The sequence below is a fragment of the Pristis pectinata genome, chromosome 32, assembly GCF_009764475.1.
Source record: "Pristis pectinata isolate sPriPec2 chromosome 32, sPriPec2.1.pri, whole genome shotgun sequence".
Lineage (NCBI taxonomy): Eukaryota > Metazoa > Chordata > Chondrichthyes > Rhinopristiformes > Pristidae > Pristis > Pristis pectinata.
In genome coordinates, this window is record NC_067436.1 from 5003118 (window position 1) to 5025890 (window position 22773).

Genomic DNA, 22773 nt, shown 5'->3' on the forward strand with positions numbered 1-22773 from the left:
GCCTGGAACATGCTGCCATGGGAGATGATGGAAACAGTACAGTAGCAGTGTTTAGGTGGCATTTATAGATAAGTACATGAACAGTCAGAAATATATACCATGTACAGGCAGTGGGGATTAGTTTGGATTTGCATCATGGTCAGCACAGACATTGTGGGCCAGAGGACCTAGTCATGTGCTATACTGTTCTATGTTCTAACCAAGAGAGAAGATGCTGCTCAAGAATCTCAGCAAAGAAAGATGTAATTGAGACTTTGAATGGGCAAGGAGTTGATAAAGTGGAGGTACTAAAAAGGTTAGATGTACTTAAAGTGGATAAATCACCCAGATGGAATATCATAGCAGATTTCTGAGGGAATTAAAGGAGAAATTGCAGATGTTTTTAAACATCAATAGATTCAGAGTTGGCACCAGAGGACCTTTGTCGATTAAGGGTGTCAGGGTAAACCTAATAACTGCAGTTTACCTCAATTGTGGGGAAAGTTCTGAAAATAATAAAGCAAGGATAGAGTCAGCAGTCACTGGGCTGAGTGTGGATTATTAGAAAAAACAAAATCTGGAACAAAAGCAGAAAATGGTGGCAAAGTTCAATGAGCCAGGTATAATTTGTGATTAGGACTGTTGAGGTACCATTTCAATTATGGTGCTTTCCCTGTCAAGATTGTTTCAAGTACAGTCTGCCCTTAATGTATGACACAACTTAGGAAACTGAAACACCAGTTTTAACAAGGGAGCAATACCTGAGAAGTTGTCTACTTTATCTACTGGTGACCTGCTAAATGTTTCCAGCATTTATTGTTTTTGTTTGAACTTCTCATTGCAGGTTATCTCAATATGCAAACTGACATGTTTTCATAACATTTTAATTAAGGTAGATCCTTAAGTATTAATGTCTCAATTGTGGAACTCCAATAAATAATGCAAGCATTTACTTTTTCTGCCATTTAAATTTCTTTAAAGTTGTTAATTTCAATGTTATCTGGTGATTACTATTCATTGTTTGTTACATTGAGAGCTGTGATATTTTCTGTAACTGCTATCTAAGCTGCTGCAAAGTGTTTTTGCGGAATGTAAGCAAGGTTTATGGTAGTTAGGTCCAGGAAACATAATCTTTTCTTTCCTGTTTTATTGCTCCATGTGCAGGCTAGCCCAAGTATATAACTGAGAACAGGCAACTAAGTTGAAAGGTCAGTTTTATCTCCAACCACCCAGTATCTCTGGGCAAGGCAGGGAGATTTGTACACCTCTTTTCTACCCCACATTAGCCAATGAGCAGTGAAGACAATGGCCATTCTTAAATAAATAAGACCTAGATTGTTATTTCAACCTGAGAGCTGAGCAGCGGAGCAATGGTAACCCACCCAAACAGCAAATCTGTCAGGGTCAAAATAAGATAATTTATTTACATTTTAGTTTACTTGTAGACTAGGAGAAGCAAAAGAGGTCCTTAAGTCCTCATAACAAAATCCTGGGGCTTTCTTGTCCTAGACTAACCCCCTTCCTGCAGTTCCTCTGGTGAGTATTAGCTGTTATGCCAGGGACCACCATTTGGATCCTGAAAACTATAGGGTTTTAATGTTAAGGCTGCCCTTGCCTCGCTATTTGCCTGTCCTTCATTGTACTGGATGGACTATCTACTCATCCTGCCATATTCCCACACAGAAGCTAAAATCAAATTCACGGAGTTCATTTTATGGCCAAAATTTTATTACATTATTGTTAAAATTGATGAGGTAAGTTACTGTACTGCTTTCTATATTTCTGTACCTAAAGTGTCAACTTTGCACTATGCTTTGACCAGACATTCGTTTGGAGCACTGCTATTTGAAATACGATGAGGATGAATGCACGGTGCATATACCTGGACGATTACGCATGGACGCTTGCTGCTGTTCTGTTGGTGCTGCTTGGGGACCGGATTGTGAAAAATGTCCTGAAAAAGGAACAAGTCTCTACAAAAAACTTTGTCCTCGAGGACCTGGATTTTTCAGCAGAGGAGGACCTGATGGGAAACCTTTTTTTAAAGGTAAATATTGCTCTAAATATTATAAGACAATATAAAATTTGTAATATTTTTGCTAGCCACACAATTTTCATAGGTGTAGATTTTAGAGTCATAGAGAGATACATCACGGAAATAGGACTTCGGCCCATTGAGTCCACACTTACCATCTAACCACACATTTTACACTAATCCTACATGTTGATTTTGTGCAGGTTCTTATTCAATTTAAGAAATAAATAACAAAATGGTGTTTAGGAGCTATAGTTGGGAACTTAATGCCAGCAATTTTTACTTCCCAAGAATGTTCCTTTTTTAAACATGCATTCTGATCCCTGGTCTATAAAGATGTAACTGATTTCAATTAGATTATTATTTGACACTCTGAATAACAGGGAAGAAAAATAAATTGGTCAACGTTCTTCATTTTGTCTGCTTAAATAGGATTGCCTTAACACTGAATTGGGATACAATTGATCTTAGAACATTGAACATTACAACACAATACAGGCCCTTCGACCCACGATGTTGTGCCGATATTTTATCCTGCTCTAAGATCTATCTAACCCTTCCCTCCCACATAGCCCTCCATTTTTCTATAATTCATGTGGCTATCTAAGAGTCTAATGTCCCTAATGTATCTGCCTCCACCACCTCTGCCAGCAGTGCGTTCCACACACCCACCACTCTGTGTGTTAAAAAAACTTGCCTCTGACATCCTCCCTATACATTCCTCCAATCACCTTAAAATTATACCCCCTCATGTGAGCCATTTACGCCCTGGGAAAAATGCTCTGACTGTCCACTCAATCTATGCCTCTTATCATCTAGTACACCTCTATCAAATCACCTCTCATCCTCCTTCTCTCCAAAGAGAAAAGCCCTAGCTCACTCAACCTATCCTCATAAGACATGCTCTCCAATCCAGGCAGCATCATCAAACTATCTTCAGGAGAACTGAATTATTTTAACAGTAATACAAGGATTCATTTCATTTCCAAAATATTAGTTTATTCATTAAATTTGCAAGTGTACATAATACAAAATATTCATTTCACCATTTTCAGTAAAGACCATGCCAAACAATGTACATTAAGTTGACCTGACACTTTCTCTTTACATACTTTCCTTGAGCAAACAGTCTGAAGGGTTTTTGGACAGTTTACAGCCCCTTAATAGTCTATTAATAGTTAACTAATAATTTGACACAGTTCTCCAAACTAATGTGGAAAGTGGCCATCTTATCATTTCACTGGAAGTAGAGTGGGAAGAGAAAAAAATATGATGCCAAAGATACGAGTGTAATTTAATGTGGCAGAATTTACAATTGTATATCCATAATCCAGTTGTTGTTAACTCTAAAATTTTGTTAATGCAGAATTAAAAGGTGGATTACATTCCACATGAATTACAGCTTCTGTAAAGAACAGGTGACAGAAGTGGTTAGTAAATCCTTTTTATAATAATGTGAGAATTAATTTAATCCTAAACAAATAGAGACTTGAAATTTTAAAATGTTCTAAGGGGGCAGGGAGTTTGGCAATGGGTTGGTTCAATTAAGACATAAAACATTTGGGATCAGATGATTAAAGAACATTTGTCTAGAAATGCCAGTGCATCCTGAAGAGTATGCTGGAATGGTTTTAATGCTGTTGTCCCATTCATCAAAATTTACATGGGCTCAGTTACAAATGTCAGGGCATTGTACATTTTCATGATCAAAAACTTGTCACATGGTCCGAGGCAGGACTTGAAAAGTGGTCCAATAGCTAATTTGCTCAAAGTCAGGAATGAAGTGGGGGAGTAGAGGTGAGGGGTATGGGATGTTGTGGATAAGCTACTCACAGCATTGGGGGCACTCTGGTGGTGTCTTCTGGTGGGATTGAAGATAAAGCAGCTTGTGGAAGGAAGGGTTGGGAAGGGGTCACTTCTGATAGAGAGCAAACGGATCACAGATACTCCCACCTGTGATGTAAGGGAAGATACCAGACACGCAGCTGCTTGCGGAAGAGAGGGAAGGGATCAGACACTGCTGCTTCTGGAAGAGGGGAAATGGATCAGAGACTGATGGTTGCGGCCAGGAGAGAACTGAAGAAAAATCAAAAGGATGATATAAGTATACCCACTTGCAAAAAGCTTTAAGATGGCATTGTCTGGATCCTGCTTTGTTCTTGCATTTAGACAAGATGCATAGCTCACAGATTCAGCAGAGGGAATAGTTTTCTGTCTCTAAGAAGTCTGATATTTTTACAGATATATTGCTCATGAGGATTGCACAGTTTACACTATACTGTATATAGTAAGTGACAAATTTAAATTAATCAACCTGGATAGAACAGATCTCAACCTACTTTACACCCAACACAGTTTTGTTTTCCATTAATTTCAGTTAAAAGCACCTGATTCAATACTGGCTGTTCCCATAGAGAGTTAAGATCAACCTTAATGTTTTTATATAGCACCTAAAAATACCTCTAATTAGGATCTCATTTTTAAGATTTTGGAAGTAATAAAACCCAGATTGACATGGAAATATAGGAAGCCTTCTATAAATAAATTAAATCTGTGGCTGAGTGATTTTTTGTGTTATATGTAAATGCAATGGTATTTTAACTGCTTAATATTGTTCACACTTTCAGATGTTTATGTAAAGTTGTATGCTTTTAAAAGCCTTTCATCCAGTATCAGGGTTGGTTTAGTTAAAGAACAGACATGAATTTTACTCCATAACTAATAAGAAGATATTGTGCTTATTCTTCAGAGTAAAATAGAGCTTCTCTATTCCACTCCTCAGCATTGTTTAGCGTTTTGTTTTATCGAGAGTAAAAGGAGCAGAAGCAGATCCTTGAAAATGTTCAGATTAATGATATTGGAATGTTGATGCCAGATGTACTTTTAAATAGCTCATTTCTGTTTTTAATATGTGAAGAAAAGAGAAAATTACCTTTTCTTCCAGCAGATGTTAACGTACAATGCAACGTATATGAATAAAGTTTGTATTGGTGTAAAACTTCATTTAAAATAAATGTTATCCTTTTTTTCAGATATTAATGAATGTAGGACAATCCCAGGTATCTGTACCAATGGGAAGTGCAGAAACACCATTGGGAGCTTTAGATGCAAATGTAATAATGGCTTTGCTCTTGATTCGGAAGAAAGAAACTGCACAGGTATGTTAAATGTTACAGAGCATTAACAATGATTACTAAATAATAATAATTTTGGGAATAGTAATGAAGTTTGGATTGGAATACCACACAAAGGATTAGTTTTTCACATAGTGATATCAAGTTCTGGCTCATTCACAACTGTGGATAATCCTGTCTATGCTATACCTGCCCCATGAATCTGTTGATGCTGTCTGATTTTCAAGAACTAAATAGTGCATGAGCTTCAATGAAAATGTATAAATTCATTCTCAGCTGAAAATGCAGCTCTCTACATCAGAAAAAGGAGTCTGAACCTTAGTCTTGTAATGAGTCCCCATTGAAAACTGACCCCATTCCTCCTAATTCCTTGCCCCCCTCAATATTAAATGGACTTCTAAACTAGCTGTCTGGATTGAGTAATTAGCAGGCTAATGCAAAGAAGAGGGTATTATGAAGTTTCTTCAATTATTTAAAATCAGTTGATTTGTTAAAATATGCTATTATGTTAAATGTTGCTCTATTCTGATATATTTGTTAATATGTTTATTTCATGTTCTTATCTGTGCTGCTCTAAGAATGACTTCAAAAGAGATTTCCAGTCACATATTTTAGTAAAGAATCACTGCAAAGCTACAATTTCTACTGAATGTAATCATGCATTAATAAAAACCATACATACTCTCTAGTTTTAATAATAAAGTTCTTGTCTAGAAATACTTCAGGGCCTAAAAAAGCATATTAAGATGATGGTGCATTGGGGTGGAGCTGTCATTTTTTTCTGCTAGACCCACTGGCAACCAAAGGTTCAATACATTATCTGCATCAGAATAGGCCTTGCATGCCTAAATCACATAGGCTTTTCCTCGACTAATTCAGCCAGTGTGGTGCTAGCAAAAGAAGTCAGCTTTCAGGGAAGGTTGGGCAAAGACAAGAGGGGTGAGTAGGCAGATGTGAGGGAAGGAAGGTTGGGAGTATCAAGTGGTAGATCCAAGCCGAGGGGATTTAAATACAGTAGTGTACAGGAAGTCCCCGACTTACGAACGTCCGTACATACGAACTGACCTTTGGTCTTAACGACCTTTGGTTCATAAGCGGGCCCGGCCCCCCATCCTACCACGGCGGCGGTACACCTTCTTTGGCCCAACCCCGGGCCAAGTGCGCATGTGTGGCTGGGGCCATGTGCGGCTGTGATCCCCGGGCCAAGTGCACATGCGCGGCCGCAATCCCCAGGCCAAGTACGCATGCGTGGCCGCAATCCCCGGGCCAAGTGCGCATGCGCAGACACTGTTCCGAGTTACATACAAAATCGGGTTACGAACAGTCTCAAAAACGGAACTCGTTCGTAACCCGGAGACTTCCTGTGATGGGTGTGGGAGGACTGTCAGCACATGATCAACCCAGGATTCAGGGATTGATGATAGATGAGTGAAGGTCCAGGTTACACTGGAAGTAAGGTGAATGCGCAGGAGTGGAGGAAGCAAATGCCAAGTACTTATAGGTGGGTGTACCTGTAAGATGATGCCTTGCTGTTCCTGACAATAGATCAGGTAACTTGCTTCCTGTAAACAATGATGAGGCAGGCCTCAGTCCTCCAGTGTGAGTGACCGGCACCATTTGTGAGTCTCAAGTTCCCAAAAGAATTTTCATTTGTGATGTTAAAGATGAATTGCACACAGTTTGGTATCATTATAATAGGCAGAGAGAATCCAGATCGAACTCAGGAGAACACTATGAATAGAAAAGTCAAATTCACATTTACTGTCTACATTTTAGTTAAAATACAGTCATGGAGCTCTTAAAAATATGAAAGAATTTCTAGCCCTAAGTGTCTTATCCTCCACTAAGAACCTTTCTTTTGCTCACAGATATCAATGAATGCCGCATCTCTCCTGATCTATGTGGTCCTGGAACTTGTGTTAACACTCCTGGAAGTTTTGATTGTGAATGCTACGAAGGATATGAAAGTGGTTTTATGATGATGAAGAACTGCATGGGTAATGTGAAAACAAAATGAGGGAAAACTTAATTAATCAGTTTTTTAAGATATATATTTATTTATTTGTTTATTTATATTTATATATATGAATGTTATTGGAAGCTCAAACATTACTGTATATGTCCAATTTGGGTCAAAACAGGAAACATTGGTAAAAGAGAAAGGCTCTTTATCTAAACATGCACACAGCATTTGTAGATGAATTAATAGCATAGATAGAAGTAAATGAATTGGATGCAAAGTGACCTGTGTTTAGGAATTAAATATTTTGGGATTCATATTTTGTAGAAAAGATGGGTAAGATGTAAAAAGAGGTGGGTAGCCCTGATAATAAAGGATCGTTGCTTGGAAAATCAAGAAGTAGAATCGGTTTGGTGTCAGTTGTCTGTAAGCCCCCAAACAGTGCTGGTAATGCAGGACGTTGTATAAATTAGGAAATTAGAGTCACATAAAACAAGAATGGTACAATAATCATGGAGGATATTAATCTACATAGAGACTGATCAAACTAATACAAATAGTACAGAAGACAGACATTGTACAAGAGGTTTTCTTGCTCAAAGAGGAACAGGCGTTTTAGATCTATTATTTTGTAATGAAAAAGGATTTATTGATAATTGGTATTTAAGGGGCCTTTTAGGGAATTTTCACAACAGGACAGATTTTTATAGAAATATTGAAATGGATTTGGTTCTTAAATCCAAACAATGTCAATTTGGAATTATATGAGTCTTGATTGAGAACAGCATTAAAAAATATGGCGGTCAACAAAGAATGATCAACATCCGAAGAATTAATACATGGTTTACAACAAATATATATGTCAGTAGATGGCATAAAAACACCAGACACATCTTCCCCTTCCCTTCCCTCTCTGGTTCCTGCAGGGATTGCTCTCTCTGGGAATCCCTTGTCCATTTATCCCTCGCCACCGATCCCCCTCCAGGCACTTACCACTGTAACCACACTAAGCGTTACACCGGCCCCTATATCTCCTGCCTCACCACCATTCAGGGCCCTAAACAGTCCCTCCAGGTACATCCAGTGTTCCCAGTACGGCCTCCTCTACATTGGTGAGACCCGATGCAGATTGGGGGACTGTTTCATCAAGTACTTTCACTCCATCCGCCATACCACACCATTCAGGACCCTAAACAGGCCTTCCAGATGAGGCAGCCCTTCAAGATGAGGCAGCCCTTCACATGTGAATCTATCCTTGTTATTTATTGCATTCGGTGTTCCCGGTACAACCTCCTCTACATCGGTGAGACCCGACACAGATTGGGGGACTGCTTCATCAAACACCTTCACTCCGTCCACCGCACCAGCCAGGATCTCCTGGTGGCCAACCATTCCCACACTGACATGTCTGTCCATGGCCTCCTCCACTGCCAAGTTGCGGCTAGACGCAGACTAGAGGAATGGCATCTTATATTCTACTTTGGTAGTTGCGAACCTGATGGCATGAACGTCAATTTCTCTAACTTCTGGTAACCACTCTCCTCTGTCCCTTCCCTCTTTTTTTTCTAGTCCCACCAGCCCCTATGTCTTTCCCCTCCCCCACCCTTTCCACCTGCCCATCACCCACACTTTCCTCCCTTTGGTTCCCCTCCCCACCTCCTTCCCTTTATTCCATGGTCCATTGTCCTCTCCTATCAGATTCCGTCTTCTTCAGCCATTTGTCACTTCCATTTATCACCTCCCAGCTTCTTAACATCATTCCCACTCTCCTCCCTCCCTGACCTGCCTATCACCACCACCCCCCACCCCCCCCACCCCCCCCCCCCCCACCTAGATCCACTTATCACCCACCAGCTCTGGCTCCAACCCTGCCCCTCCCCACCTTCTTATACCGGCTATCTCCCCTCTTTCTTTCCAGTCCTGATGAATGGTCTTGACCAGAAACGTCGACTGTCCATTTCCCTCCATAGATGCTGCCTGACCCACTGAGTTCCTCCAGCTCCTTTGTGTGTATCATTTATGTAGTCATAGATGAAGTGGCTTGAAAATGAATCAAGAAAATTGTTTACAGTGTTGGTACATTTAAGGACCAAACAATACATTCACATGTAAGAATATTTGAGAATTTACTTGAGCTATCCATATAATTTGTGAGCTACAGTGCTTAATATAGTGCCTTCTGCTCAATCCTGAACTTCAATAAATCTATTATTCCAGATATTAATGAATGTGAACGAAATCCTCTCCTGTGTCGCGGTGGCACCTGTGAAAATACAGATGGAAGCTTCCGTTGTTCCTGTCCGCGTGGCCATGAAGTATCTTTGGATGGAATGTCATGCATAGGTAAACTTCAGTTAATGAAAGAAAGCTCCAAACCAAGGACTACTTTTGAAATTTACTTCAATCCTTGAAAATTACTTTAGCAGACTTTTGCATATTTGAAAATTGAAAACATGACTAAATTTTCAACACTAATTTGAACAAATAGAACCAGTAGCATATGTTTACTGTTGTATTAATGAAAGTATTTGGGAAAGTTCACAATGCTGGGCAGTAAATTTTCCATATGCTGTGATGCATAGTCTTTGGGTATCCCAACCTGTAAACTAAGTTCAGCAAGTTTTGCCTTTCTATGGTTAGTGATTGTTTTCAATTTACTCCAGTTTAGGGAATTGAGAAATTAAGTAATGATCCATACATATTGCCAAATGTTTAGCTGAAAGCTTACTCATCTTTATTGGGTTCTTAATCAAACTTAGTCTTCTCTTTAGTTTCCCAAAATTCATAAGTATGTTTCCTTAATAAATCTCTTTCATATATTTGTGCACTGCATTTTTGCATTATTTGCATTTAAAAAATTCTAATTTAAATACTTTCAATCATTTTTATAGATATAAATGAATGTGAGTTGAGTGACAACCTTTGTAAAAATGGTCGCTGTGTCAACATGATTGGAAAGTATCAATGTGCTTGTAACACTGGCTACCAAGCAACGCCTGACAGACAAGGATGTGTTGGTAAGCACTCTTTGTAAACTGAATGGGGAGGTCAGATTATTAGAGAATTACTAAGCACCCCACTCTGTGGTGGGAATGTGATTTGACTACCTTATTATGCCAGCTCTCAGAATAATGACATTTCCCCACTTATTTTCCTGCAATCTTTTCTCTCTCAAAGGCCCATCAACTCCACTTTGATCTTCCTACACTGGAGGTAATTTGCAGTACTTATTTAACCTGCCAAGCAACACAACTTTGGGATATAAAAGGAAATCACAGCATGTGGGGGAAACCCACACCTCACAGGGAGAAAATGCAAACTCCACACAAACAGCACCAGAAGTCAGGATCAAACCTCTATTGCTGGAGCTGTGCAACAGCAACGGTACCCATTCACTATGCCACCCATTCACTCCTTCCAGATACAGAATTGGCACTTTTTACAGAGATTAATTACAACTTCCTTGTCTTTGTTCTCTATGCCTCTGTTTACAGTCCCAGATGCTGCTATGCATTTTTAACAACTTTCTCAACCTATCCTGCCACCTTCAAAGATTCACATGTATACCTTGAGTTTTATGTTCATGCATCCTCTTCAGAATTGTCCGCTTTAGATTATAAAACTACTTCTCCACCTTCCTAACAAAATGCATTGCTGCATTAAATTTCCTCTGTCACATGACTACCTGTCTGTTTTCTTGTAATATCGTGCATTCTTCTGGTTATCATGCTTCCAAGTGATACCTCATCTGCCAATCTTGAAATTGTGTACATGCACACCAAATCCAAATTACCATACATCAAAAAAGTGGTGGTACCAATACCTGGGAACACCTTCCTCCAGTCCAAAAAACAATCAATCGCCATTACTCTCTGTTTCATGTCACTAAGCCAGTTTTATATTCCCATGCTAATTTTGCATCCAAATTTGTCCTTTCATTCCACTGGCTTCAGTTTTGTTGGCAGGCCTTTCATATAACACTTTACCAAAGATCTGTTAAGAATCCATGTATACAATATCAACTGCATTGCCTTCGTCAATACTCTCTTGTTACCTGATCAAAAATGCATTTGTTAATTGATCATGACTGGTTTTAGTTTATCAATCCACACTTATCCAAGAGATATTCTAGATTATCATTTCTAGTAGATGCCACACCATTAAAGATTACACAGTCATGAATGTAGTTGCTGGGTTATCCTAATGTAATTTTTTGAACATTTGTATAATATGTGTAATTTTCCAGTCCTCTAGAGCAAACCCATGTTCAATGACAATTCAAAGATTATGACTAGAAATATTTCTACCTTTAATTCAGAATTAAAATTTTAATCATTACCTACCCAAACACTTAAAACTCACCCACCATTTTTTTATTGCAGATATTGATGAATGCACAATAGCGAATGGAGGATGTGAGACTTACTGCACAAATTCTGAAGGCAGTTATGAATGCAGCTGTAGGAGTGGCTATGCCTTGCTGCCAGACCAACGATCTTGCACAGGTAAAGCACAGGTATTCAGATATTGGTAAGATATAAATTCACACTGTTAAGCAGTTTTAGGAATAACCTTTCCAAAAGTATATTGATTGATTGGAAATATTCATTAATGCAAATATAAATACTGTTGAGAGTTTTTACAACTGGCTTTTTGAATACTCTTTATTAGGAATAAAAGAAAATATTTAAAAATTATTGATTATCTTGCTAAAATCTAGATATTCTATAGTGCCCTATAACAATAAATAAGTATAATAAGAGTTGTAATTTTACTGTTTGGAATATATGGAGAGTGGTACTATTTGTTGTCTCTCAGTAATTCTTTCACATGTTATCTGTTATAGCTGAAGATTAGAAATGGACATTTTTTTGTTAATATCTCAAAATCATAATTATAAATGGCTTACTGCATCCATTCCTTTTCTAAGAAGGGAAGCTTTATAATGTCATATTAGGGACAGTAGTACAAAATGTGCAAAGTTAGATGTAACAAGGTTAAGTAATTAATACATGACTACATTTTGCTGCCAGTTTTCCTTCCTCCTTTTCTGGGATGTGTCTTAATGGCTGCCATCTGATATCTGAAAAAAAATCATTGTATATGAATATCATAGGGGAATAAAACCAAACCCTACCTTATCCTTACATATCAGACATGAAACAACAGCCAGGACCATTGAATAGCCATCAGTAAATGGAATCTTGCCCAATTTTCAATTTCCTAATGAACACTGAAGCAAATTGTAATGACCTTCCAGCAATACCATCTGAGATCAGATAACTTAGTACAGACTGGGATTGAATGTTGGAAATCCAAGATTTATGGATTCAGGTTATTCCCAACAAGTATACAGCGTCAAGGTACTAATCCACCGGGAAGCTCAATTCTCCCTTTCTAACAACTCTGACTTAGCTTAGAAGAAAATGATAATTTTATTCATCATTTTTAACTATTTTGCTCCCAAGTATTTTGAGTGGAAATATTCATTAATGCAAATATAAATACTGTTGAAGGTTTTTATAACAGCTTTTTGAATACTCTTTATTAGTAATAAAAGAAAATATTTAAAAATTAGTGATTATCTTGCTAAAATTTAGATATTCAATAGTGCCCTATAACAATAAATATTATAAGAGTTGTAATTTTACTGTTTGGAATATATGGAGAGTGGTACTATTTGTTGTCTCTCAGTAATTCTTTCACATGTAGTATCCATTACACCATCTGATTTTAGTCAGATGTAAAAAGCCAGATGTGCTTGATCCCACTTTGTGTAACCAGACAGATCAAATTGAGCTGAAGGATTTGCTGTGCATTCTCATGTCATCGGGCCTCAGGATGTCAAACAGCTTTTCTGCTGTCCCTGATAATCAGATATTTAAATACAATTAAAGTTTTAAATAATTAAAACAAACATTTAATAATATATAATAAATGTACTTAAAACACATTTAACTGAAATTAATTAAAAAACATAAATATTAATTAAAATAAGGAAAAAGCAAAGAGCCTTTTTCCTATTATTTTAGTTAATATTAATACTTTTGATTGGTTTGGCTGTGATTTTCTACGTAGGTTGGCAAACTCATTCAAAGTGGTCCTCAGTTGACTATGACTGAACTCTGCCCTTGGGTTCATTGCTGGGTTCAGTGCTAAGTCCAGTGGTGAGTCAGGAGATCCGATGCACTGACTTCCACACTGTAATACACAGACATGGAATTCACTGCTAACCTGCAAAGAGGACCTCCCCAGCAGTTCTCTATGAAACTCTCAGCTTGAATATATTTTAGCCCTCTTAATGATTCATACTTCTAATCAAGTTGGTTGAGAAGTTGGACCCAAGTGTGCGTCACCAGAAAAATTCTAAAACATATTTGTCTTTTTCTGTAGGACTTGATGTCTATATTCAGTAAGTCTGGAAAAATGCTTCCAAGTACTAGTACAATTTATCAATTATGTTCCTTTAAAATATTTAGATTCATTTAGCATCTTAAGTGACTAATTAATTTGAAGTATAGTGGCCATTAAATTCCATCATTGAGCACCACCCTTTTGTACACCACACAAAAGAATTTTATTTAAAATATTGTCCTGAAAGCGCACTTCCAGATTTTTGTTCCAGGCCTTCCTGGATGATGCACATATTCACAATTATATCAAATAGACTACAGTGCACAGCTACCTGGGTCTCAAATATTGAAGCAGACGTTAGGAAGGCCCAACATTACCTGGGCTGCTGCGCTTTTACTTTTTGCTCTTTACTTTCCTTAGTCTGTTTGAAGGCCTATAATACACTGCAAACAGTATTATTGCATCTTTATTTGTTCTTTGTTCAACCCATAAAGCTCACTTGATGATACTTTTAACAGACTATCCCTTCCCACAGCTGTGATTGTTTCCTTAATCAAAATTGCTAGTTCCCCCCACCCCATTTTTATCACCGTCTCCATCCCATCTGAAAACCTGTAACCTGGAACATTAAGCTTCACTCTGCTGCTCTAAACCATAGATAATTATAGACTAGTGAATCTAAGGTAAGTGGTAGGGAAATTATGAGAGGGATGGAATTAATCTACATTTGGAAAGGCAGAGATTGATCAAGAGTAATCAGCACAGATTTGTTGGTGGGACATCCTGCCTGACTAATCAAGTTTTTTGAAGTAACTTAATATACTGATGAGGCATAACATGGTTTACGTGGACTTTGGCAGAGTCCCACATGGCTGATCCAAAAGGTTAGTGCCATGGGATCCAAGGCAACTTGAATACGTAATTGGCCTGCTAATAAGAGACAGAGGATGAAGGTGGTTGCTGTTGTGATTGGAAGCCTGTAACCAGCAGTGAGCCACAGGGATCGATGCTGGGACCCTTGCTGTTTGTAAGATACATTAATGATTTAGATATGAATGTAGATGGTATGATAAGTAAGTTTGCAGATGACACAATAATTGGTGGTGTTGATAGTGAGGAGGGTAACCTAAGGCTATAGAGTGATATTGATCAACTGGTAAGTTGGGCAAAGCGAAGACAGATAGAATTTAATCCTGAAAAGTGTGAGGTAATACATTTGGAGCTTCGAACAGGGGTAGGACATATACCATGAATGATAGGGCCCTTAGAAGTATTGAGCAACAAAGGGACTTTGGTGTACAAATGCAGAGATCCTTAAAGGCAGTAGCACAATAGATATGGTTATCAAGAAGGTATACAGAATGCTTACCTTGTATTAACTGGGGCATATAGTATAAGAGCAGGGAGGTCTTGGTACAGCTTTATAAAACATTGGTTCAGCCATAGCTAGACTATTGAGTGCAGTTCTGGTCACCATACTATAGAAAGGACGTGATTGTATAGGGAAGAGTATAGAAGATATTCACGTGGATATTATCTGGGATGGAACGTTTCAGTTATGAGGAGGGACTGGATAGGCTGGGTTTGTTTTCCCTGGAGTAGGGAAGGTTGAGGAGTGTACAGAATTAAGAAAGGTGTGGCGACTCACCGTCTAGTCGGGCGAACCGGCTCGGCAGTCGGGTCGCGCGGCATCGGAGCGACGAGGCCCAAGATGGCGGCGGGCCTCGTCTTTCCGAGCGACGGGGAGAACCCGCGCGCGGGAAAGTCCTGATGACGTAGGACTTACGTCATTGCCGGTTGTTTTGGGCGGGAACATTCTCCCTTAAAGGGCCCGCGCAAGGCGGGAAAATAAACCAGTTCTGTTTGGCAATCCTCCGAGTAGAGTCTTGTTTTATTCCGCGGTAGCAACCGCTACAAAGGGAGAGATAGGGTAGATAGTGAGGAACTTTTTTCCATGGCAAAGGTGTCTGAGACCAGACACCATAGGTTTAAGGTGAGGAGTAAGAGGTTTAGGAGGGATCTGAGGAACTTTTTCACCTGGGGGTGGTTGCAATCTGGAAAACAGTGCCTGAGAAGGTGGTGGAAGCAGGTACACTCAATGTTTAAGAACCATCTGGACGAGCACTCGAATCACCAAGACATAATAGGCTGCAGACCAAGTGCTGATAATTGGAATATAGAGTCATGCAGCACAGAAAAAGGCCCTTTGGCCCATCGCATCCATACTGATCTTTTTGCCCATCTACATTACTCCCATTTGCCCATATTAGGACCATATCTTTCTATGCCTTGCATTTTTAAGTGTCTGTCTAAGCGCCTCTTAAACATAGTAAATGATTCTGCCACCTCCTCTAGTAGCACATTCCAGATATCATTCTCTATGCAAAAGTACTTACCCCTCAGATTCCCTTTAAAACTCTTTCCTCTCACCTTAGACCCTATGCCCTCTTGTTTTTGATACCCGTACCTTGGGAAAAATATTCTGACTATCTACCCTAACTATGCCTCTCATAATCTTATATGCTTCTATTAAGTCATTCCTCAGCCTCCTTTGCTTCAGGCAAAACAAGCTCAATGGTCTAAATGTCAATCCTGCTATACTTAACCAACAAACAAGGGTACCTGTTTTTATCTACCCTATCTATGCCTCTCATACTCTTGTATACCTCTATCAAGTCATCCCTAATCCTCTTTCACTCCAGGGAAAACAAACCCAGCATATTCAATCCGTCCCCATAAACTAAAGTCCTCCAATCCACGCAACATTCTGGCGAATCTCCTCTGCACTCTCTCCAGCACAATAATATCCTTCCTTTAGGTGGGTGCTTTGTGGTTGGTTACCTGTTTCTGTGCTGTGTCACTCCATGACTCTAGTTCTGTATTGATCATAATAGCACACTTATATGTCTCTCAGTCCCTCAATCCATTTGATTTATTCGGTGTACTCCTTAGATTTAAGTATAAACTATTTAAACACAATCAGATTATTTTATTTGTCTTATTACTTTTTTTCTGCTTTTTTAACTGTCTCTCATTTTCTGCCAGTTCTGCCTTACTTCCTTCCAAATTTTTGTACATCTTCCTATTGCTCTGCCAAGCTAGTTTAAACCCTCTTCAACGATGCTAGCAAACCTAGCTACAAGGTTATTGATCCAAGTCTTGTATAGGTGCAATATGTTTGACATGTATAGATCCATGTTCCCCGGATCTGGTCCCAATGCCCAGGAATCAAAAGACCTCCCTCCTGCATTATATCTCCATTCACACATTCATCCGCACTATTCTATTTCTATCTTCACTGGCGGATGACACCAACAGTAATATAGTTATCAGTACATTTGAGGTCCTGCTTCATAACCTCTTTTAGCTCCTTAAAATCTACATGAAAGACCTCATCCCTTTCCTCACCTGTGTTGTTGATACTGATATTGATTACAACCTCTAACTGTACACCCTATCCCTCTAGAATGTCCTGCAGACATTTAGTGATATCCTTAACTTAGAATCATACAGTAAAGCAGTGGAATAATATAGCACGGAAATAGCCCAACTCGTCCATGCTGACCAAGGTAGCAACCTAAGCTAGTCCCATTTGCCCACGTTTGGTCCCTATCCCTCTAAACTTTTCCTATCCACATATTGACCTGCATGTCTTTTAAATGTTGTTATTGTACCCACCTCAACTACTTTCTGGCAGCTCGATCCATACATGCACCACCCTCTGCATGAAGGAGTTGCCCCTCAGGTCCCTTTCAAATCTTTTCCCTTTCACCTTAAACCTATGGTTCCCTTTCCTTGGGAAAGAGACTGTGTGCGCTCCCTCTATGTATGCCCCTCATGATTTTATACATCTCTATAAGGTCACCCCTCCGTCTCCAACATTCCAAGGAATAAAATACGAGCTTGCCCAACCTCTCCCTATAATTCAGGCCCCAAGTCCTGGCAATATTCATTGCACTCTTTCCAGCTTAGTGACGTCTTTCCTACAACAGGGTCACCAAAACTGGACACATTACTCCAAGTGCAGCCTCACCAACTTCTTGCACAACTGCAACATGACATCCTAACACTTATACTCAATGCTCTGACTGATGAAGGCTAGCGTGCCAAACTCCATCTTCACTACCTGTGACACCACTTCCAGCAAACTATGTAAATTTTTAAAAAAATTTTATTTACAGCATGGTAACAGGCCCTTCCGGCCCAACAACTCCGCGCCGCCCATTTTAAACTCAAATTAACCTACCCGTATGTCTTTAGAATGTGGGAGGAAACCGGAGCACCCGGAGGAAACCCATGCAGACACGGGAGAACGTACAAACTCCTTACAGACAGCGACAGGAATCGAACCCTAATCGCTGGCGCTGTAATAGCATCGCGCTAACTGCTACCGTGCTGCCCACTCCTGTACTCCTGTACCTGTACTCCTTGGTCCCTCTGTTCAACCAAGCTCACTAGGGTGCTGCCATTCACTGTATAAGTCCCACCCTGGTTTGACCTCACAAAATGCAACACCTCGCAGTTATCTGGATTGAATGCCATTTGCCAATCCTCAGCCCACTTACCTAGCTGATCAAGACCCCTATGTAATTTTTCAAACTTTCTTCACTGTCTGTGATACCACCTATTTTATTATCAACCACAAACTTACTAACCATGCCTTGTTATCCAAATTGTTTATATAAATAATGAACAGCAAAGGTCCCAGCACCAATCCCTGTGGCACACCACTAGTCAAAGGTCTCTAGTCTGAGAAACAACCTTCCACCATCACTCTGCTTCCTACCATCAAGTCAATTATGAATCTAATTAGCTAGTTCTCCTTCGATCTCTTGCACTTTAACCTTCCAGACTGGCCTACTATGTGGAACCTTGTCAAAGACCTTGCTAAAGTCCAAACAGACAACGTTCTCAGCCCTGCCCTCATCTATCCTCTTGGTTACATCTTCGAAAAGCTCTAATTTGTGAGAGACAATTTCCTATGCGCAAAGCTGTGTTGACTATCTCTAATCAGACCTTGTCTATCCAAATGCTGGTAGATGCTGTCCCTCAGAATCCCCACCAGTAACTTATCCACCACTGATGTCGGACTCACTGACCTGTAGTTCACTGGCTTGTTCTTGCTGCCCTTTTAAAATAATGATATTAACATTAGCCACCCTCCAGTCTTCCAGAACTTCACCTGTGGCTAAAGATGAAGATAAAGCAAGGGCATCCACAGTTTCTTTCCTAACTTTCCACAAAGTCCAAGGATGCAGTTTATCCACCTTCATGTGCTTTAAGGCTGCCAGTGCACCTCCTACTTGGATCGACTGTGGTCCAAGATATCACAACTAATTTTCCTCAATTCCTTAGCATCCATGATCTTCTCCACAGTTAAAACTGATAAGAAATACTCATTAAAAATCTCACCCGTCTCCTGTGGCTCCACAGAAACTGCAGAGAGTTGTGGACACAGCCCAGCACATCACGGACACCAGCCTCCCCTCCTTGGACTCTGTCTTTACCTCTCGTTGTCTTGGTGAAGCAGCCAGCATAATCAAAGACCCCACCCACCCGGGACATCCTCTCTTCTCTCCTCTTCCATCAGGTAGAAGATACAGGAGCCTGAGGGCACGTACCACCAGACTTAAGGACAGCTTCTATCCCACTGTGATGACTATTGAACGGTTCCCTTACACAATGAGATGGACTATGACCTCACAATCTACCTTATTGTGACCTCGCACCTTATTGCACTGCACTTTCTCTGTAGCTGTGACACTTTACTCTGTACTGTTATTGTTTTTACCTGTACTACATCAATGTAACTGGACTGTGTAATGAATTGACCTGTACGAACGGTTTGTAAGACAAGCTTTCCACTGTACCTTGGTACAACTGACAATAATAAACCAATACCAATACATGCTGCTCTTTAAGGGGACCTATTATCTCCCTAACCACCCTCTTAATTATAATATGCCAATAGAATCTCTTGGGATTTTCCTTAAACTTGCCTGCCAGATGCATTTCTTGCCCTCTTTTTGCCCTCCTGATTTCCCTGTTAAGGGTATTTCTGCACTTCTTATACACATCAAGGGATTCGCTTGTTCCCGGTTGCCTAAATCCAGTGTATGCCTCCTTTTTCCTGACTAGAGCTTTAATATCTCTCATCAACCAGGGTTCCCTAAACTTGCCAGCCTTGCCCTTCATCCTAACAGAAACATGGTTCCCCTGGACTTGATATCACATTCTTAAAAGCCTCCCACTTGCAGTTGTCGCTTTACCTGCAAACAACCTCACCCAAACAACCTCTGCAAGATCCCATCTAATGCCTCCAAAATTGGCCCTGCACCACTTAAGGACATTAACTTGTGGACCAGTCCTATCTTTCTCCAAAACTATTTTAAAACTAATTGAATTATGATCAGTGGTCCCAAAGTGCTCCCTGACTGACACTTCAGTCACTTGCCCTACCTCATTCCCTAGGAGGAAGTCCAGTGTTGCACCCTCTCTAGTTGATTAAGGAAACTTTCTTGGACACATTTAACAAAAAAAATGGACAGTCAGACACTTTTTCCCAGGACGAAAATGATTAACACGAGGGGGCATAATTTTAAGGTGATTGGAGGAAGGTATAAGGGAGACGTCAGAGGTAAGTTTTTTACACAGAGAGTGGTAGGTGCGTGGAACGCACTGCCGGCAGAGGTTGTGGGGGCAGATACATTAGGGACATTTAAGAGACTCTTAGATAGACACATGAATGATAGAGAAATGGAGGACTATGTCAGAGGGAAGGGTTAGATAGATATTAGAGCAGGATAAAATGTCGGCACAACATCGTGGCTGAAGGGCCTGTACTGTGCTGTTATGTTCTATAATTCCACCCATCCAAGCCCTTGAAACTATGGGTGGCCCAGTCAATATTGGGGAAGGTAAAATCTCCCATTATTACTGCCCCATTATTGTTACAACTATCTGTGATCTCCCTATGCATCTGCTCCTCTAATTCCTGCCGACTTTTGAGAGGCCTACAATACAGTCCCATCAAAGTGATATCCCCTTCTTGTTTCTATCCATATAGCCTCACTGGACAATCCCCCAATAATATCCTCTCTAAGGGTGAACTTTGGTCCCAAGGAGGGCAATATACCATTCTGGGATCATGTCTGCACCCCCAGTATAAAGAAAACACCAGATTGACTACTCATCTCAGTGTATCACTTACAAGATGCATTGTAGCATCTCTCCAAACCTCCTTCAACAGCATCTCTTGAATGTGTGACGTCCACCACTTAGAAGGAGGAGGACAATGGGTGCACAGGGTCAAAATCCTACCTAACCTCATGGTGGGGGAACATTTAGCCAATCAATAAATGCCAGCATTACCAGTGATAGCCACATACCATGAATGAACATGGAAAAAAGTTCTCATGACTTGTATCACAGGGTCTTCGTTCTTACTAAGCAGATAAAGGAACCTTAATTAATATTTCATCAGAAGTATGGCATCTTTGTTGCTGGTTTGTATTAATATTTGATTCTACCTTGTTTTACATTACATTATACTTTGTGTATGTTGAAATTCAGATTGAAACCTGACAATTGTGTAAACTTTTTTTTTCATTCAGATATTGACGAGTGTGAGGACAATCCTGACATTTGTGATGGAGGGCAATGTGTCAATGTACCTGGAGAATATCAGTGTCTATGCTATGATGGATTTATGGCATCTGAGGATATGAAGACCTGTCTAGGTTAGACTGAATTCTTTGCTCATATTTCAGTAGTTACTGCTTAAATTTTTAGGCAGGCAACATGAGTCTGCAGTGAAAATAAAACTGAATTTACTAATGTTCAGAAGAGCATCAGTCAAGAATAGAACATCTCTAAAACATTAATATGTGTGTGATGTGCTGAAACTCTATCAATACTGTAATCTTTTAAATTCTGACCTGCAGATGTTAATGAATGTGAACTTAATCCGAACATATGTCTTAGTGGCACCTGTGAGAACACTAGAGGCTCATTCATTTGTCACTGTGAACTGGGGTACTCTGTGAAGAAAGGGACAACTGGTTGCACAGGTAAATAAATCTTCCACTCTTTTTCTTGTTTGATTCAAATTTGGCATTTAAATTTATTATAGTTGAAAATATTATCCCAATGTATAGTCCATTAAGGTTCTAACAAATCCAGGAATAGTTTATTTTAAACATCTAAAAAAAATCTCCATTTCCTGGTATGTCACAAATCATCTACAACCCATTTTAGCAAAACTCCCATACCACATAATGTTTCATGTATATTCTATTTTGTACAATGTATATTGTTTTGTAATCAAAAAAAAGTTTTAATAAAACAAGTGAATAATATATATATTTTGCTGCTGTTTGCTATGTATTGTAAAATTAAATCTGAGCTTTGTAATGTATTTCATGATGCAGCAAAAATACTCAGAATCTTTCAGGTTATGTTACTGCCTATTGTTCTACAAAATCCATCAGAGTCTCCTCTCAATTTAATAAACATCAGAACATCAGAATCCTGTGCACTTTATGCCTGGTCTCTCTCTAAAATTCTTTCCAGATGAATTAGATAATAATTCACAAGAAAATAATCTGTTTTGACTTTGATTGTGGAATTATTAATTTACAGTGGAGGTAAACTAGCTTACATAAAATTGTTATTCATAACTGCATAGGTTTTTAAATAACAAGTGATTTCAGATATGGACATTCATGATACAACTGGGACATGTATTAAGTTTCACTGTTCTCAGAAGCCATCAAATTGCTTTCTGTTTATTCACCCATGATCTGAATGCATAATTGAATTTTGTTTGGGCCAAATGGAAGTTTGACTTGCCTGAAAATCGGTAATATTTTAAACTTTAAGGGTACCTACATGTAAACAATTACTAGCCCGAACCCCTTAGGCTGAGGCTTGCTCAGGCAGGACCCTTTGTTGTACAAGACCAGGCTTCACATCTTTTGAACGTAATACAGTTGGTATCCTGGGAGACATCACCCATGTTGGCAAGGAGAATGCTTGAAATATAATGCAGTGGGTACTGTTTCATATTTTAAATCATTATACAATTGTTTGTATGGGTGACTACCAACCCCTTTATAAAATACTGGTCTGGCTTCAACTGGAGTATTGTGCCCAATTCTGATGTTTTTTTCCATTAGCACAGCCTGACCTGCTAGGCATGTCTTCCCACCCTGCATTTGGCAACTTTTCATGTCTCTTTTTCTCACTCTCTAACTGACCCCATTGAACCATTGTCCAGATAACCTCCACCCCAGCAACCCTGGCCTCATCCT

The 22773-nt window shown here is 39.5% G+C and overlaps 1 protein-coding gene across 1 annotated transcript in view; it reads left to right on the forward strand.

Moving 5' to 3' along the window:
* The window catches only part of LOC127585186 (fibrillin-1-like), a 302894-nt gene that overhangs the window by 173179 nt on the left and 106942 nt on the right, over positions 1-22773 (forward strand). Inside the window, exons 24-31 of the mRNA XM_052042412.1 lie at positions 1802-2026; positions 5047-5172; positions 7017-7145; positions 9326-9451; positions 10000-10125; positions 11491-11613; positions 21076-21201; positions 21406-21531. Coding sequence (XP_051898372.1) covers positions 1802-2026; positions 5047-5172; positions 7017-7145; positions 9326-9451; positions 10000-10125; positions 11491-11613; positions 21076-21201; positions 21406-21531 — 1107 coding nt within the window. The remainder of the gene's footprint in view (positions 1-1801; positions 2027-5046; positions 5173-7016; positions 7146-9325; positions 9452-9999; positions 10126-11490; positions 11614-21075; positions 21202-21405; positions 21532-22773) is intronic.